The sequence below is a fragment of the Etheostoma cragini genome, chromosome 14, assembly GCF_013103735.1.
Source record: "Etheostoma cragini isolate CJK2018 chromosome 14, CSU_Ecrag_1.0, whole genome shotgun sequence".
In the NCBI taxonomy this organism is placed as follows: domain Eukaryota; kingdom Metazoa; phylum Chordata; class Actinopteri; order Perciformes; family Percidae; genus Etheostoma; species Etheostoma cragini.
This window is the reverse complement of record NC_048420.1, coordinates 2,318,093-2,330,465: the sequence shown is the minus strand read 5'-3', so window position 1 is coordinate 2,330,465 and position 12,373 is coordinate 2,318,093. Positions and strand designations below refer to the sequence as shown.

The window sequence follows — 12,373 nt, the reverse complement described above, 5'->3', positions numbered from 1 at the left end:
CCCCCCCCCCCTATAGGGACCACACACAAGGGTGTTTCTAGGCAATAAGTTGTTCCCTAATGTACCGATTCCTTATCAACTTGCTGCCGATGGGAATTTAGCCTTTTCTGTGTCCCTCTGAAGCAGCTGCTCTCGGCACTCTAACTGGGTCAGACTTGATAAAATAGGAAGTACTGCAAGCCACTCCAGATTACAGCAGCCTCTGCATTGAGAATTCCACTGATACATTAAAATGGGAGTTGGGGTTCTCACAAAGACACCCATTTCTGTGTTGTATTTCTATTTAATTGTTAAATAACCCTTTTCTTTGTAATGATTATGCAAAACACAAATAGACAGTACTCTGCTTGGTAACTGCCTCTAGTTTAAAAGCTATTAAACATCTGTGTATACATGTACCTGTATGGGTAGAGGTGGGCGTGTATATTTGTGTGTCTCGGCGAAGGTAAAACCGAGAAGCAGAAGGTTTGTTGACTCTCCTGTGTGAATGCATGATTGGTCCGGTGTCTGTGTGCTTTTATACTTACGTTTTTGTGCTCTTGCATGTATTGAATTATAATCATCAGCCTGCCTGTTTATATGCTTGCCACATGTGCTGTGCAGAAGTGAAAACTCACACTTAGTGTCACGCTTATTATTTGTTTGGCGTTACTGATGATTTTCACGTTAAAAAGGCATGAATTTCTGCAAAGGATTACATCACTTTAAGGCTTTTTGCACACACTTTATGTCCCCATGGAATCAAGATCCTCTTTCAACATTACAGCTCAGAAAACTCTTCCAGTAACATTAAGTGAAGATAGAATTGTGGACAAATGAGCTGCTTATCAAGCCCGAGTGTCCTTATCAGTAAGTGTAAAAACAAACCAGAGTACAGTTTGTGCTGTAAGTTGTATTCTTAAAATTAATTTTAAGCCAGAGTTTGCGTATATCTTGTGTAGATACATTACTCAATAACCAAGTAAAAATAAGCCCCTCACCTGGACTCTTGGACGCCATCTTCTCCGACTCTTTGGGCGTTCTGAAGAGGACTGGCTCACTGGCGGGGCTGCTGCCTCCCATGCTGATGCTCTGAACGTGAACTATGTACTCCGTGTCCTCGTCCAGATCCCACAATGCACAGGAGCGCGTGGTGGTGTTGACTTCCTGGATGAACCTCAACATGCGTACATCCTTCTTCTGCAGGAAAGCGCGGAACAGAAGGGCAGAGGAGAGCAATCGGGGACTGGGTGTAATGTGACACTTTATAGCTCCCTGCAGGGAAATTCTTTTTCTTGGCACCACCTCAGTAGAGGAATCACAGGTTGAAATGGTGCATCAGGCCACTATCTGATACTTGGCGTTTGATAATAAATGTTTCAGACGTTTTTTTCCCAATGTGACAGTAGCAGAACTCTGGAGGGACGACTTCCTGTACTTTTTTTGTAATTTGAAAAGATAACACTGTCACAAAGTACAAATATCTGGAATCATAACCCTGCATCACTTTAACTAAAGTCAGTTCAGCTTCACCCTGCTCCTTCAAGCCAATATAAAAGACTTGTCTACTTGTTAGTGAAAATTGCTTGGCGACATGCTCTTTCAGATGCAGATTTCTGGTTGCAAAGTTAGATTTTCTGCTCACGATCCCTCTTGAGAAATTTCTACAAGCTGCCCTCTGGTTAGGGCTGATATGGTGCGAATGCAAACACGTCTCTCTTGGTTAACAGTGGGGGAAAAGCTGAAAGAAAGCCTCTGGGGGTTTGCCCTGCACTGTAATTAAGCTTAAAGAAACAGAGTGGTTCTCTGGCCATGCCTTCTCTGCATGCTCTGCTTGAAATGTACATTATTATCCAGCTAGGACTGCTTGCTCAGGTCAAACGGTTCCTGCTAGATCAAGAGTAAATCTCCTTAGGGATTTCTGACTCTAATTAAACAGACACACATTTTAAAAGGATCTCAACGTGTATCTACTGCTAGCTGCAACTGTTTGCTTCTGAAAACTTGCATTTCCTCAGCCTGTTCTGTCTATTTGATCTAAATCAGGGGGATTGAAAGTCCAAATGTAGGCCCCCGCATTGGACAAAATTGGGATCACTGCCACCCCCCACCCCCATTATTTGGATGGGACATTCTGAGCCTTTGTAATATACTCCAGTTCCTAGAATACTTGGGGGGAAGTAAGAAAGAAATATCATGTAGCTAATAGAATTCAGGGAGTTACATTGTGGGCCACGACTTAAGCCCTGTTACTCTTTAGCTAATATTTGTTTACATGTATCTACTAATATATCCTGTTTTCTAGTCTTAACGACTACTCAAAGCGCTTTTACAGAGTACAGGAAGCAGTAACCATTCACACACATTCATACACAGAGGCCACCTGCTCATCAGATAAACACTCGCACACATTTACACCATTGGGGGCAACTCGGGGTTAAGTGTCTTCCACAGGACAATTTGACATGTGACTGCAGGGCCAGGGATCGAACCACCAACCTTCCTATTGGCAGGCGAGCCCAGCCCAGATGGAATTTTTTTTCAGTATTTTGAGTACAGCCCATTTAAAGTACGTCAATATCTTCCGTGAGCTATACATCACAGCCATTGCTGAGGTGTCTATGCCAGCATGCCAAACTACATCAACTAACTTACCCATTGTATTAATTAATTTAATTGTATTTCCTTTCCCCCATTCAGTTTCTTTGCCATTTACTCTCTTCACACACACACAAACACACACAAACACATGAAGGACATGACACGTGTAGAGGTACCTGTTGAGTGATGGCGAATCCAATGACGGGGTCCCCCTCCAAGATTTCCCATGTTACAATGGCGGAGTTTCCCTCAATCTCTCTGATGGTCACATTGAGAGGAGCTGACAGAAGGGTGTCTGACACACACACACACACACACACACACACACACACACACACACACACACAAAACAAATTAGAACAGAGACATTCCGTCACTACAGCGTGTAATACATACAATAGATGCTACAATGTATACCCCTCTCCATCGCCCTCTCTCTCTTTGAACTTGTTCTTTTCTTGCCCTCCCCCGCCTTCCCTTAAATCTTCTCTTCTCCGACAGATTAATCCTTCTGCTTTCATTAATACCAGGCTTAATTAACCACACGCAGGTCTCTTGGTGTTTCCCTTTAAAAAGGCTCTCTTTCTAATCTGTCTTTGTCTTGGTTCTCTCGCATCCGCACACACTCACACCCATTTTCCTATCTTTACCTTTCACTCTCTTCTCGCTCTTCTTTCGCCCACGCACACCTCATTAATATGTGACTCATGAGGATTAATTTCCTCGTTCATACTGCCGATTGATTTTAATGTTTGGGCTCAAAAACAAACTCACGTCCCAGAATTCAATGCAAAGTTTGTTGATCAGGAGATGAAAAATAATGGATTAAATTACAGTTTTGCTGAACTTTCTTCCTTCCTTCCCCTAAATCGGAGCACACCGTGGAGAAAGAACACCTTGGTTATGTGTGTGTGCGAGATAAAGGATGTGTGTTTGTGTGTGAGCTGAGACCAACTCAAGGTGATCAGAGCCAGGGCTGTAAGACATTGACATTCCTTATTAAAGACTTTACCCTTCTTCCAGTTTAACCTTCCCCCACAGGTGTGTACTGTGTCTTAAAGCAGCTTTGATGAACGCTTTTACATTTACTATGTATTCCATGACTATTTGTATGTGAAAATGATTGCTCATTAACAAGGAGCTGGTGGAGACCAAAACAGAGATAGAAGGACAGTAAATATTGAACTTAAATTTATCAGGTGAGTCAATCCTGTCTACTAAAAACATTGCTACACAATTTAATCGCATGCTCATTTCAATTTGGGGGTAATGTATTTTCTTCTGGATTACATTTTGTTTCAACACGTCGTCAAAGCAGCGACAGGTGCACGTTGTGAACCGATCGTAGTATAATTCTGCTTATTTAGGTTAAGGAAAAGGTTGTCTTCCTGTCAAAATTGAAAATCCACACTTTTGCTGATGCTTTTTAATCAATGGTTTGAACTTTTTCTTACATTTTTGTCTTACTTTTGACGTTTGTTTTCAATGTTTGTCTCTTTTTTGACTTTTTCAACACTACGTAACTTGTTAACTCTAGTTTTACAGTTCTTTTTGGAATTTATGGTCAATAAACCTCAACCTAAAATTATACCTACAGTTTGAGTTAGCAAAGCAGAAATTAGGAATTATTGAGACTAAAATTAAAGAAATGGATGTTGATAGATAATCACAGACTGGAACATGTCAACTTTTACTCAATACTATTTCAAATCCACTTTCATTTTGTCATCAAATGCTAAAAAAATTCAATAAGACACCCCAAAATTAATGAAAGTAGAGATTTGTACTTGCCAAAGAAAGTTGCATAACTTAAAATAAGTCAGCGATGACAGTTTGGATTCACATGGGACACAAACAGCGGTCTCCTATGTAAAAGTCCCGTTTTTTTTAACAAAATATTTTTTTTTTTTAATTAAAAACGCATTTGTGATAAGTCAAGAACAAACGCAATGCAGGGCAAAATATGTTTCCCTTGAAACTTAATTGAGAATGCATTTTGGCTCTATGGGAAAGTACATGTTAGGAGACAGGACCGGGTGACTGGAAAGTAGGGCTGCAACTAACGATATTAATCCATCGATTATTTTCTTGATTAAACGATTGGTGTATAAAATGTCAGAAAATGTTGAAAACTGTTGATCAGGTTTCCAAAGCCCCAGATGATGTACTCAATTTACTTGGTTTGGCTACAAATCAAGGATATTCAATTTACTGTCATTGAGGAGTGAAAAAAATCTAAGAAGCAAAAATTAGATAATTTCTTTTTTTTAAGATTATATTTTGGGCAGATGAAGATATGAAAGGGGGTAAAGGGGGGGGGGCATGACAGCAAAGGGTCGAAGTTGAACCTGGGCCTGCTGCTCTATAAATGGACGCTCACTCTACCAACTGAGGTATCTGGGCACCCCGAGTCAGAGAATGTTGACTCAAACTGAAAATTATCAACACATTTGGCTATTATTTTATTAGTTGACAAGTAATAATCGTTGCAGTTCTACTAAAACGAAAACTCCAAATGGGAAATGTCTAATGTCTCTGAAGGACATTTCATGGTTGTGCGTCCAATCAACGGCATACCCTTGCAGACCCCTCTGCGTCTATGCCGGACTCTACGCCGTAACCTGACGCGCGCCTCTCGAAAAATGTAAATACACGTCGCGACAACGCTCATCGTTTGGCGCCCCCGAGACTTAGTTCCTTGTTCTCCGTCTCCATAAACAACATGACATGGCTTATTTCTTACTATATTTGCTCTCAGGAACTGTGAACCACGTTCCCTCCTCTCTCTTCTTTTCCTTTTTCCGCACTACTTATATTTTTATATTTCGTGTTGACACTGTAAAGGGGTTGCTTCAATCTCGTTGTACAAGTACTGTACTTGTGTATAATGACAATAAAGACTTTTTATTCTATTCTATTCCGTTCTACTCTGCTATATCAAGTAAAGGGGTAACTTTTCCTGCTGCAGATTTCCCACTGTGGTCAGAAAACACAGGTGTAACACTTTGTTTCTCTCCCTATGACTGGAGAGTTGCTAATCGCCTTCACTCTCTCACTTTCTCCCTCTATCACACACTCCGCACTACATTGTCTTGATTTAGTTTAATTGTAATGTAATTTTTTTGTATGCTCTTTTGTCCAGTTGTTACCTTCTCCAATGCATTTAAAATTGATGTGTGTGTGTGTGTGTGTGTGTGTGTTTCAAGACTGTCCCCATGGTCAAACCTCCGCAAATATCTCCAACCTCCAAATCTTTTGCAGAGTCAAATAATCGTATTACAGGAAGTAGAATGTACTCTCACAATATCACCAGAATACAGCAGAGACTGAGAGTGAGAGGGTAAGAGTTACAAAGTGTTGGAGAAATTATTTTTTTGGTGCAGGGCAAACTCTCTCAGTGGCTCCCAAAGGCTCTGTGTGTGTCTGCTAATGCTTAGTTTGGTGTGTGTGTAATACATTGCTATAACTCCCTGTTTGACTAGCTTTTTTTCCCACTGTTTATCTTCCAGCACTCACACACACCCTATCCACTCCTAAGCCCTTTGCAGACAAAAAGCTAAAGGCTGGCTGCAGAATCTCTAAACTCCCTCTTAAAACTACATTCATCTCCACCTTTAGGAAGCCAAACATCAAATCTCTGGAGGCTGAGATGAAGCCCACATGATCTTGTCGTCAGGATTTTCCGCTTTTCAAAGGCCTATCTGTCATCTCGCAGTTTATCATCGGGACACAATGTATCCAAGATCTTACGCTTAAGATGAATGTTCTTCTTGAATATAATATAAGCCGCTGCAGGATAAAAATATGCAACACCATGAAAGATAGATGCTGCACTATATCTCACATGCATGATATACCAAGATTAGATCTGTTCTGCATGTAGGGCTTCAAATAGAAAAACCTCATTTTTGTTTAATCTCATACTGTTCCATGTTTGTCAGAAAAATAATCTATAATATCCAAAGTGTAGCCACAAGAAGAAGTGAAATACATTTAGCCCATGTTTCTGTGCATTGGGGTTGGGTATCAAATTTAGCAATATCAAAGTCATGTTATTAGGGTGAATTTTTTTATACCCAGCCCTATAGTGTGCACACACAGATAAATATATGTACCATAAATATTACTATCCACAGCGCAACCACAACAAGAAGGGCATTATATCTGTCAACATGGGAACATTATGGTTGGTTATTAACTTTTAAAATGTTCTTTATTTAATAATAAATAAATACTAAAATGCTTGAGGGGGCTTAAAGGGGACATGTCATGGATGACTTACTTTTTCTGTGCTTGTGTGCATACATTTGGGTTTTTGGAGTGTCTATCAACCCACAAATGGTGACATAAGGAGTGTGTTTTTTTATGAGCAGCCTGTATCAGAAAACATGGCATTCAATATGCCATTTCGCTTTGGCTCCACTTCCATGCAGGCTCACTGGAATATTCCGCACCCCATCTGAGTATCCCAACCCACGGCTTGTAAACTTCTTTTGTAATAGTTTTCTTGCAAGCCAATCGGAGCAGACCTGACTATTCGGGAGGGATGCATAAAGAGATAGGCGCTAAACGGAGCGTTTCAGAAAGAGGGAACACAGGTGTATTCAGACTAACAGAATAAGAATAAGAAGGTGTATTAAGGCATGTAAACATGTCCAAAATACAAGTTTGAACCTGAAAGTGAGCATATATCGCCTTTAAGAGGTGCTCTACCACCCAAAATCGTTTTTACTTGCATTTTTTTTTTTTTAATATGTCAGGTCCATAGGTCTGTGTGTTATGTGGTGAATGTGAAGATGACCTGCTACCTCCTCTGTCAGCTCCAGCTACTGAAAAGAAATAAGAGGAGAAATCAGACCAATCACAACAGCTGGTCAGTCTGACATTATGCTGCTTGAGCTCATTACTATTCATGAGCTGGGTAAAGGATGCCAGGCTCTCATTGACTAGCTGTTAGCCAATCAGATTCAAGCAGCTTCGCTGATTGAATATTAAGGAGAACTGGCCCAAATGGAGCTGAGTCTTCCTGCAGGCTTTCTATACCACGCTAGAATGGCTTGGAACAAGGTAACCAAGGCATTTTTTTCCACAAAAACTGTTACTGAGTCCCTGGTAGAACTTCAGACATTACCAAGAGTAATTAATTACGTGTGGCAGGGCACCTTTAAGCCTATTTGTGACATGGCGATAGCAGCCCCTGGTCCCCAGTGTAGTATCAGGCATGCAGGAACTAGCAAATGTTTGGCATTTCATTTGCAAGGACATGGCTCCAAATGAATTAATTTCCTGACAATATTAATCAACTGATCGATTCACTGCTAACACTTAGCTAGTCTCTGGTTGGGTTCTTTTTTAAAGAAATCTCGTAAGTGCACATTTGGCTGAGTGAGTTGCTACTGCTAAAAATCAAGAACTTTCCTAAACCAACAGCGAAAACATGATGTTACCTTTTAAGATGACACTTATTTCTAGAGATAGGCTAGCCTCCAAATAATCTCCAAACTAGGAAACTTGCATGTAAAGCAATTATTGATCCAGTATGAGACTGACTAACTTGTGTCAGCCATTTTTTTTGCCATTACAAAGCTTATTGTTTCTACCTAGCTGATGCAAATGTTGATGCTGACACATCCATAACAACGTGTCTTACATCAGGGATCCGCTACAACACATCAGACAGCGATGGTTAAAAACATGCTCATACACAGCTGTTACCGTGATGACCAACCGGATCAATCACATCAACCTGTGGTAAAAACTCACCAGCATGGACGGAGGACACCGAGAGGAAGCCCAGCAGGAGCAGCAGCACCCCCGCAGACAAGCCTGGTCCAGCCATCCTCCTGCTTCTTCTAGCGGGGCTTCACATCCTGCGCGGCCCATTTACAACATCACATTAAACGGGAATGAGCAAGGATCCCAGTACCGGAGAGAGGACTTGTTGTGCCGGGGACGAGGCTCACCTGAACTTGGACGCTGCAGCAGAAGCGCAACACCACCGTGAGGAGGAGGGCTGAGAGGACTGGAGCGGGGTGGTGGGGGGGTCGGTACCGTGCTCGTTAGTCTCGGTGCCGGTGGAGCCTCAGCGACGGCCCTCGGACCACCAGTCCGGCGACTGGTGACGGAGCGGCGGCGTGGAGAAGCGTTACTACGGGGAGAGGTGAGCTGAGCTGAGCGTGCGTAAGTGCTGCAAGAGCAACGTGCCGCCACAGCTAATGTCTCTCTCTCTTTCTCTCGCTCCCTCTCTCTCTCTCTCTCTCCCCCGCTCCATCTCTCTCTCTCTCTCTCTTGCTCCTTCTCTCTATCATCTCTCTCATATCTCTCTCCATATCTTTCTCTTGTTTTCACTCTCTCTCTCATCTCTCTCATCTCTCTCATATCTTTCTGTCTCTTTCTCTTGTTTTCACTCTCTCTCTCATCTCTCGCTTTCTCTCTCTCATCTCTCCCTCTCTCTCATCCCCCTTTCTTTCTCTTGTTTTCTCTCTCTCTCGCTCTGTCTCTTTCTCTTGTTTTCTCATCTCTCTCATCTCTCTCTTGCTTTCTCTTCCCCCCCCTCTCTCTCTCTCTCTCTCTTTGTCTCTTTCTCTTGTTTTCACTCTCTCATCTCTCTCTCTCTTTCTATCTCTCTCTCTTTCGGTCTCTGTTTCTCTCTCTCAGTCTCTCTCCTTTTGTATTGACCCAAACTCTAGTCACTCATATGTTAATATAGGCCTACATGTACTACAACTTAAGTGCTATTTTTAGTTCTAATATGATTAATTGAGTTGATTAATTGATTAGTTAATTCAGTTTCACAAATTATCATGCAACAAATGCCAACATTCTCCTGTCAGAGTTCAGTTAAGTTCCTCTCCTAAGTTGAGTGTAACCATAAGTGTCTCCCTACATTAACGAACAGGTACTTTTAACCCAGAAACCACGCTGTTCCAAAACCCCCAACACTTGTTTTAAATGTTTTTTTTTCTTAGATTTGTTTTTGGCTTTCGTATCTCCCAACTATATGGCGATGCAATACCTGGGTACTAACTGGATAAAAACTGGGTAATTAATCAGTCTTTGTTGTGTGGTAAAACTACACAAGAATAATGCATTAAACATCTCACCTGCTGCAGAATATTATCCAGTAGACAGGCAATTTCTATGCATGCACGTTTTAAGGGCAGACTTTTCATTTTTACTTTCTCTTTCCCTCATTAACTTTTTACCTTTAGCTAATTTTATATTCGTTTTTTCGATATTTGATTGAGTTTTTGATTTTGATATTTGATTGATTCCCTTCACTGTCCTTTGTTCAGTGATTGTCGTTCGTGTACTGCTGCTGACGTCTGAATTTCCCTTTTGATAAATGAAGGATCTATCTAGTCCACACATGAAATCGTTTTCATTTGGCACATTTGGCCTTGACTAACCTTAAATCAAATTTTCATGAGTCTGGAATGTAACCAGGAAACAGAAATCCTGACTTATTATGTAAGAGCTGCTCTATTGCTGCCCCATAAAACATGAACTATCTGCTCAATAAAGAACAAAACAAAGGTTTACCCAATAAAAACAGAAAATCAGTCCTGAATGTGGTCTAGACTACTTAAAATACATAGGTCATATTTGGATAGAAGGACCCATGGGTGCACTAACTGGTTAAGAATATTAGCCACATGTAAATAGTGTTCTATGGTCCAATAAAAGAAGATAGAAGATAGAATATGCGTATGGTCATAAAGAGGAACTAGGGGTCCAACAGTACATGTCACCTTATTAGGGGTAACATAGGCCTGCACTGTGGTAGAATAAAGTTAGGGACCCAGGGACAAGCGTTTACCATAGATTAGACAGATCAATGCAGATTAATATTCCTCACAGAAGCCCCTCTCGCTCTCTCTCTCTCGCTCTCTTTTTATTTCAATGAGAAGAGGCCATTCTGTCCCTCTTCTCCTCTTTACTCTTCGCTGTCTTCCGCTGAAGGTTGTGAGAACCATTTAGACGACAACATTCATATCTCTGTGCTCTGCCCCTGACAGTTTTATCACTCGGCTCAGGTTCCAATGAGCAAAATCTCCTCCGATGACCTCTCACTCCGGCAACTCCAGCGTGCAAAACTGACTTTGCCTTTTCACCTGTTGTTGGTCTCAACTCTTATTTCCACGGGGCCGTGATGGCGAGAGATTTAGATATTTTGGAAAACAACCTTCAGAGGTTAATGCGTTTGGTCACGGTGCAACGATAAGAAAGTGTATGCAGATTTGATTTAGCTGTCAGGGAGTGAGAGGAATACTTTATAAACTACTAAAGAGGGAGATGGATGTTTGACCTGCACACAAAAAATTGCATGCTCATATGCATCACAAACTCACTCAGTTAAAAAAAATAGGACATCATATCTGATCTGTCAGTGGAAATCAGTGAGTTTTAAGGAACCTAATTGCAAATGTTATTTCATGTTATTGTAGACATACATACTGTGTGTATGCTGCAAATGTATTTAGTCATGGTTACATGATGGTGGTGGTGATGTACCCCCAGTCATATTGGCAATACTAGTTGAAAACTGGCTCTTTTTTTAAAATGGTGCTTTACATCTTGTTGCTGAGTTTTAATTGAGTTGCTCATCACTCACAACACAAAGAAAGACAAAACCTGTCACAAATTCAGATTTGTAAGTCTGTTCTTACAGTAGCAACATAAACGCCTTAATCGGCAATCTTAAAATACAAATTTTTAATAAGAAAATAACATAATTTTAGACTAATCAGCATTACCACCTTTAAAAGCTGACCCCCTTACAAAAGAAAATGATTACACATCACTGCACTTAATACTGACCTAACACTGACAAATGAGCAAAGTCCATGTATTAAGAAGCTGAAGAAAGAGTTAACAAATACAATCTTAGACTCCGGAAGATGTACTTTTTTTTTTGTATAATGTTTGCCTGGTAACTGAAAAATCAGTTACTGATTACATTTTGGATGTCAACAATGTATCTTCACATTAACAATAATGCCCTGCGTCCTTGTGCTACAGCCTTGAGCTCAACCTGTGATTGGGCCCTTGTCGTGGGTAGCTGTGTGTGTGTGTGTGTGTGTGTGTGTGTGTCTGTTTATGCATGTGTGCGTGTGTGTCTGTTTATGCATGTATTTGTGTGTGTCTGTTTATGCATGTGTTTGTGTGTGTCTGCTTATGCATGTGCTGTTTTGTCTACCTCCCTTTGGCTCTAGGACGCGTTGTAATGTCTCAGTGTATTGATTCTAAGTGTGTGTATCTGTTGATAATTTCTGAATACAATATATATACATATATTTTCAACATCTCAACATTTCATCATCTTTTTTACAGTCAGGAAAATAAAGTTCTTTTGCAAAGAGTACTTTGATGGCAAAAAAAGAAAAACTGACAGCCTCCTGTGGTACGATGGATTTAACTGTCAATCAAAAATCATGGGCAAAACACTGGCCATAACATATTGTTGTTTTTTTTTATATTTTGGCCTTGCAATATTACATTTTAAAAGTTCTCAGCTTTTAGAGGTTTAGATCGGAACATAGTAGTCTCTGAAATTTGATTTCATCAAGCTCTTACTACAGCTGAGTTATAAATATGTAATTTGTGGTCTGATGTGCTGTTTTTTAAGCATTACATTTGAATGAAATCACAAAATATTAAAAATATTGATTCATGCATGTGTTTTTCTGACATTGGCTACATTTCAGCCAATGAAATTGACTCTAAGTGAGGCGTCGATTTCTAAAATCTAATCCCAGCAACTTTCAGCCTGTGATACAATAAAAAATATCAC

The 12,373-nt window shown here is 40.5% G+C and overlaps 1 protein-coding gene across 3 annotated transcripts in view; it reads right to left on the bottom strand.

Annotated features, from left to right (window-relative positions):
- The window catches only part of fndc5b (fibronectin type III domain containing 5b), a 17,594-nt gene extending 8,796 nt beyond the window's left edge, over positions 1 to 8,798 (bottom strand). For 2 of the 3 annotated variants that reach the window (XM_034891456.1, XM_034891457.1), the window contains exons 1-3: positions 8,344 to 8,782; positions 2,757 to 2,875; positions 981 to 1,179 (exon numbers count right to left, since the gene is read on the bottom strand). In XM_034891456.1, coding sequence (XP_034747347.1) covers positions 981 to 1,179; positions 2,757 to 2,875; positions 8,344 to 8,419 — 394 coding nt within the window. In that variant the 5' untranslated portion in view covers positions 8,420 to 8,782. Of the gene's footprint in view, positions 1 to 980; positions 1,180 to 2,756; positions 2,876 to 8,343 lie in introns of all 3 variants that reach the window. The other variant, XM_034891455.1, reaches the window with a different exon arrangement.
- Between the last annotated feature and the right edge of the window lie 3,575 nt (positions 8,799 to 12,373).